A 7,109-nucleotide genomic window follows, 5' to 3' on the forward strand; every position below is an offset into this window, starting at 1 on the left:
AGATGGAGGCGACACAGACTGAGGATGTCCTGGAGTGGGAAAGAGAGGGACGGGGCATGGCGACATGTGGCATGGCTGCCTGGCCCTTACTGGCCCTCCCACAGGTCTACAGTGCTTTCTTCAACTTACGTGTTATCCTTCCAGGCCCCTCCCTGGGGCCATCTCTTCCAACAACTCATATGAACCCTCTCTGCGGTCTGAACTACATCAGATCCAAGCAGTGACCACCCTGAAGTGAGTCCCAGGAGTATCACCTGAAAACTGTCTCTTTCAGATTTCCTGGGGTGACTACTGTCTTCTCCTGGGATGTAGAAATCTCTAAGAAAGTTACGGCCACACTTTCTGCAAGAAAAATCTGGATTATTCCGTTTCATGACTTTTTCTGATTCATTCAAAGAGGTTGCAGGGCAATTACCCTGAAGTCTGAAGGAAGATGAGCACTGTGGAAGAGAGATGGGACATGAACACTGACTGACTGCTGACAGGTGGAAGATGGAGTCACTGCGTGTGTGAGTAGAGTGACTTAAAATGAGCATCAAGTGTTAAAGGCCAACTGTGAGCGGGTAAGGGAGTATACAGTCCTCAGAAACCAAGGACCCACAGGAAGGTTACCTGGCCCTTCTCCCTGGACCTCTATCAGGGAGCTTTGAGAAATACTGGTAACAGGTAGTAAGATCAGAGAAAGCCTGTCCTAAGAGGGCAGACTAGAAGCCCTGCTCAGACACTTCTTCCCCTAAGAAATGAATCTCTTAACCACTGCGAAAAGGCAGCAAACCCATCCCGTTTTGGGCCCTGGGGAAAACCTACTGAAGCTGAGGGAAAGGAAAATTTTAGGTTGAAAGCTGGATACAGAGCGGGGGCTGCGGGCGGTCGGGGCTCCCGGCCGGGGCGGCGGCGCCATCTTGTGCCCGGGGCCGGTGGGGAGGCCGGGGAGGGGGCCCCGGGGGGCGCAGGGGACTACGGAACGGCTTGGAGTCGGAGGAACTGGAGCCTGAGGAGCTGCTGCTGGAGCCCGAGCCGGAGCCCGAGCCCGAAGAGGAGCCGCCCCGGCCCCGCGCCCCACCCCGGGAGCTCCGGGCCCTGGGCCTGGCTCGGGAGCCCCCGGCAACCAGGAGGAGGAGGAGGAGGAGTCGGGACTGGTCGAGGGTGACCCGGGGGGACGGCGCCATTTAGGACCCGGAGCTGGAAGCGATCAAAGCTCGAGTTAGGGAGATGGAGGAAGAAGCTGAGAAGCTAAAGGAGCTACAGAATGAGGTAGAGAAGCAGATGAATATGAGTCCACCTCCGGGCAATGCTGGCCCAGTGATCATGTCCATTGAGGAGAAGATAGAGGCTGATGCCCGTTCCATCTATGTTGGCAATGTGGACTATGGTGCAACAGCGGAAGAGCTAGAAGCACACTTTCATGGCTGTGGTTCAGTCAACCGTGTTACTATACTCTGTGACAAATTTAGTGGCCATCCGAAAGGGTTTGCGTATATAGAGTTCTCAGACAAAGAGTCAGTGAGGACTTCCCTGGCCTTAGATGAATCCTTATTTAGAGGAAGACAGATCAAGGTGATCCCTAAACGAACCAACAGACCAGGCATCAGCACAACAGACCGAGGCTTCCCACGAACCCGATACCGTGCCCGAACCACCAACTACAACAGTACCCGCTCTCGATTCTACAGTGGTTTTAACAGCAGGCCCCGGGGTCGCGTCTACAGGGGCCGGGCTAGAGCGACATCATGGTATTCCCCTTACTAAAAAAAAAGTGTGTATTAGGAGGAGAGAGAGGAAAAAAAGAGGAAAGAAGGAAAAAAAAAAAAAGAACTAAAAAAAAAACAGAAGATGACCTTGATGGAAAAAAAAATATTAAAAAAAAAAAAAAGATATACTGTGGAAGGGGGGATAATCCCATAACTAACTGCTGAGGAGGGACCTGCTTTGGGGAGTAGGGGAAGGCCCAGGGAGTGGGGCAGGGGGCTGCTCATTCACTCTGGGGATTCGCCGTGGACACGTCTCAATCGCGCAAGCTGCTCCCCTGTTTCCCTGTTTCCCTTTGCCCCCTTGGGGGCTGCTCAAGGGTAGGTGGGCATGGGTGGTAGGAGGGGTTTTTTTTACCCAGGGCTCTGGAAGGACACCAGACTGTTCTGCTTGTTACCGTCCCTCCATCTTCCTCACTTTCACAGTCCCCTCCTGCCTGCTCCTGTCCTGCCAGGTCTACCACCCACCCTGCCCCTCTTTTCTGGCTCCCTGCCCCTCCAGATTGCCTGGTGATCTATTTTGTTTCCTTTTGTGTTTCTTTTTCTGTTTTGAGTGTCTTTCTTTGCAGGTTTCTGTAGCCGGAAGATCTCCGTTCGGCTCCCAGCGGCTCCAGTGTAAATTCCCCTTCGCCTTGGGGAATGCACTACCTTGTTTTGGGGGGTTTTGGGGGGTTTTTTGTTTTTCAGGTTTTTTTTGTTTTGTTTTTCTTTGCCTTTTTTTTTTCCCCTTTTATTTGGAGGGAATGGGAGGAAGTGGGAACAGGGAGGTGGGAGGTGGATTTTGTTTATTTTTTTAGCTCATTTCCAGGGGGTGGGAGTTTTTTTTTTAATATGTGTCATGAATAAAGTTGTTTTTGAAAATAAAATAAAAAAAAGAAAGAAAGCTGGATACATTTTTTTTAATCAGCAACATAATTTAGCTATAGTTATCCAGAATTTTAAGTACTCCCCTTTCCAATGTTATCCAATGATCTCATCTTTTGAGTTTGCAAGTGAGAACTTTATAGGTCAAAAAGGAATTGACTTTTACTGGGTGTCTGCTGCCACCTAGTGGTAATTTAGTTCATTGCAAGCTGCGGGAAATCCCAATTTAGTCTTAACTAGTCAGAGAAGGCAATGGCACCCCGCTCCAGTACTCTTGCCTGGAAAATCCCATAGACGGAGGAGCCCGGTGGGCTGCAGTCCATGGGGTCGCTAAGAGTCGGACACGACTGAGCGACTTCACTTTCACTTCTCGCATTCATGCATTGGAGAAGGAAATGGCAACCCACTCCAGTGTTCTTGCCTGGAGAATCCCAGGGACGGAGGAGCCTGGTGGGCTGCCGTCTATGGAGTCGCACAGAGTCGGACACAACTGAAGCGACTTAGCAGCAGCAGCAGCAGTCGGAAACAGTGTCAGACTTTATTTTGGGGGGCTCCAAAATCACTGCAGATGGTGATTGCAGCCATGAAATTAAAAAACGCTTACTCCTTGGAAGGAAAGTTATGACCAACCTAGTAGCATATTCAAAAGCAGAGACATTACTTTGCCAACAAAGATCCATCTAGTCAAGGCTATGGTTTTTCCAGTGGTCATGTATGGATGTGAGAGTTGGACTGTGAAGAAAGCTGAGCACCGAAGAATTGATGCTTTTGAACTGTGGTGTTGGAGAAGACTCTTGAGAGTCCCTTGGACTGCAAGGAGATCCAACCAGTCCATTCTAAAGGAGATCAGTCCTGGGTGTTCATTGGAGGGACTGATGCTGAAGCTGAAACTCCAATACTTTGGCCACCTCATGTGAAGAGTTGAATCATTGGAAAAGACCCTAATGCTGGGAAGGATTGGGGGCAGGAGGAGAAGGGGATGACAGAGGATGAGATGGCTGGATGGCATCACTGACTCGATGGACATGAGTTTGGGTAAACTCTGGGAGTTGGTGATGGACAGGGAGCCCTGGCGTGCTGGGATTCATGGGGTCGCAAAGAGTCAGATACGACTGAGCGACTGAACTGAACTGAACTGAGTCAACCAACCAGCACATCAAAAGGTTGAAACAATCAGACTTGCTTTGCTCAGATCCTAGAACGTGTTCTAAGTTTATAGCTGACAGGCCCTTGAGTAAACACTTTGGAGTTAGCATGAGCTGATATATGTAGTGACCTCCCCTCCCCCCCATTTTTTCCCTAGGGTCTTAGTTTGAATTTTTAGGACCTTGACTTTGTCCCCAACTTCCCTGCTACTAAAAGCCCTATTCAGAACGCATTTATAAATTTATAGTCAAGGATGGTTGAATTCATCCTGTGAAGATGTTTTTGAGAATTTCATAGTACAATTGGAGATAATTATACGTATTTAGGATGCCCAAAACTGGGAACATCTTGTTTTAAAGCACTGTTTTCCAAATTGCCTGACATTAGAAACATAGCAAAAAGCAGGCCCAAGGCAGGACCTTTCAGTGACTATTAGTAGCAAGGAGGCCCAGGGACCTCAGTGTCACAGTGTCAACACTGTCGCTGTGGTGACACAGGATGCTGGCTGACCTTGAGGATGCTGAGTAGTCCCAAGACTCAGTTTCCGGTCTTCTGCCACTTCCCTGTCCCTCTGGGCCCAGATAAAATGGTTGTTCAGAGCTCAGTCTTGGCCAGAATCCACCCACAACTGTTATTAACATGAATAATATTTAATAGCAATAACAATGGTGTTTCAAGAGGCTTCAAGAGAATTCAGCTAGGATTTTGGTCTGTTCTTAACACAGCAGCCAGACTCATCCTGGTAGAACGTGTCATCCTCTGTTGCAAACCCTTTAATGGCTCAGCACTTCTCTGGGAGTAGAAACCAAAGTCCTTATGTTGGCTCACCAGGCCCTACATGACTCCCTCCCACTAGCTCCATTTGCCAAGTCCTGTACCTCGGGACCATCAGAAATGTTCTGCTTTGGACCCTTGTCATCTCTGGTCCTCTGCGCCTGTGATGCGCTGTCAGTGGACTCCCGCCCTCTTTTCTTTAAAATCTCAGCCCCTCCCCCTCAGAAACCTACCCCTTCCCCTTTCCAGCTTTATTTTTTGCCTGAGCACCTGTCATTATCTATCCTCCCCTAAAAGAAGGCACACTCCATGAGGGCAGGGACTTTATTATGGAAAAATCCTTGCTTTCTCCAGACATTAATGGGCAGAGTGTGCACATAATAAGTCAGACAAGCAAACTTGTGAATTAAAGGTCTCTCTCTTTGAAACCGGAGAAGGCAATGGCAACCCACTCCAGTACTCTTGCCTGGAAAGTCCCATGGATGGCGGAGCCTGGTGGGCTGCAGTCCATGGGGTCTCTAAGAGTCAGACATGACTGAGGGACTTCACTTTCACTTTTCACTTTCATGCATTGGAGAAGGAAATGGCAACCCACTCCAGTGTTCTTGCGTGGAGAATCCCAGGGACGGGGGAGCCTGGTGGGCCACCATCTATGGGGTCGCACAGAGTCGGACACGACTGAAGTGACTTAGCAGCAGCAGCAGCAGCAGCTTTTTGAAACAGGGACGTTATATGAAGGAAACCATTCTTAAGACTTCCCAGGTGGAGCTAGTGGTAAAGAATCTGCCTGCCAATGCAGGAGACATAAGATATGTGGGTTTGGTCCCTGGGTCGGGAAGATCCCTTGGAGTAGGGAATAGCAACCCACTCTAGTAGTCTTGCCTGGGAAGTTCCACAGACAGAGGAGTCTGGCAGGTTACTGTCCATGGGGTCCCAAAGAGTCAGACACAACTGAGCGATTGACTGACTGATTATACAGTTATTGTAAAAAGATGTCTTCTATTTATGGTTTAAAAGGCTTAACTTTTTACTTATCCCACGAAGCAACATAACAATCCCCCATCTTGGTTCTATAGATTCAGATGATATCTGACCTATGTTTCTTCATTTCTTCTATTTGTTACCTCAAGGGTTTATTTAGTCAAGGCAGAAACAAGAACAGTGGAGGGCAGCTGTGAAGTGAATTGCCGTAGGTCTCTGAATAACCACATTGGAGAAATTAACTGTGAGTGCTGTGGTGGCCCTAACAAAACCAAGGGTTTCCTCATTGATGGTCTGGGGTCTGAGGTTCTGAGGTCAGTATCAGGTATGGTATCAAAGGCTGAGGTCCATCCTTGTCTTTGCTCTTTACAGAGCATGTCACTGTGGGTCAACCCCAGTGCCCAGAAGTGACTGGCACATAGTAGGTACTCAGTGAAAAGGAAGCTGGGCTTGGCAATGCATCTTTGGGGGTATGTGAGTGGATGGTCAGAAGACCCTTAGGATTCACAGGGGGTCCCAGGTGGGAGAGAAAGGTGGACCTGAAGGATCCTCTCCTCTCCTTTTTTGATGGATTCTGAACACTGTAAATTCCACCAACACTTATTGATGCCTGTGGGCCAGCGCTTAGAGTGGAGGAGCCAGCAGGGATGTCAGAGGTCAGCACAGAGGGCCTACCCTGGAGAAGTTCACTGCCAAGCCACAGAGCCAACCAACAGAGAACAATGTGTTCTGCGCCCCCATGGGGCTCAGAGAGCACTGCGTGGGGAGTGAGCTGTTCTGTGGGAAGGGGCTGGGGACCAGGACACCGCGCTGTGCGGTGGGCTAGGAGAGTGAACCAGAGATGATCCAGAAAAAAAAAAAAAAAGAGATGATCCAGGAGGAGAAGTTGGGGCATCATTTGGAGGCAGTAATGTTACATTTGTTTCTTTTTGCTCCCTCCCTTCCTTCCCCACCTTGATTGCTAAAGTCACATATTTTCTTGGTAGAAAATTTATAAATTATAGGAAAGAACTAAAAAAACCTCACCACACAGAGATGGTACTTGCTGCCATTTTAGTGTATATTCATGTAGACTATTAGGGGCATTATTAAATTTTTAATTATGAATAATACATGAATATAGTCTTCTTGTCAAAAATTAAAACATTATAGATAGGTCTCAAGTCCCCTTAGACAGCCAGCCCCACTCTTGTAGCTGGCTCCAGCCCTTGCCTCCCAGATGACCACTCATTAGGGTAGTAAGTATCATTCCAGACCATTTTCTATGTATGTGGAGATGCAGAGACCTGGGGTGTTTTTTTTTTTTTTCTATTCTTTATCTATATATTTTATATTGTAAATTCAGTTCTGTGGGTGCATCTTTCTACTTCACATTTGAATACTTATTCTATATGCTCACATATGTACCTCTAGAAAATACATTATTTTTGTTGGTTTTTTTTTCGTGTGTTTGAACTGTATTTATCCTGTTGTGATGTATTGACTTAGGGCAAAGGGGTAGAGAGCTTAGGCTCTGGAACCTGATTCCATAGGTTTGAATCCTGTCTCTACCGCTTCTTAGCTGTGTAACCTTGGGAAGGTTACTTAGCCTCTCCG

At 48.0% G+C, this 7,109-nt stretch overlaps 1 protein-coding gene across 1 annotated transcript; it reads left to right on the plus strand.

Moving 5' to 3' along the window:
- The first annotated feature begins 1,129 nt into the window (after positions 1 to 1,129).
- LOC112442288 (polyadenylate-binding protein 2-like) lies at positions 1,130 to 1,832 on the plus strand. Its single transcript, XM_059877428.1, has one exon. It carries the CDS (start codon positions 1,213 to 1,215, stop codon positions 1,747 to 1,749), a length of 537 nt encoding a protein of 178 aa, XP_059733411.1. The 5' UTR covers positions 1,130 to 1,212; the 3' UTR covers positions 1,750 to 1,832.
- The last annotated feature ends 5,277 nt before the right edge of the window (positions 1,833 to 7,109 follow it).

This window comes from Bos taurus, chromosome 18 (assembly GCF_002263795.3).
Source record: "Bos taurus isolate L1 Dominette 01449 registration number 42190680 breed Hereford chromosome 18, ARS-UCD2.0, whole genome shotgun sequence".
Classification (NCBI taxonomy): Eukaryota; Metazoa; Chordata; class Mammalia; order Artiodactyla; family Bovidae; genus Bos; species Bos taurus.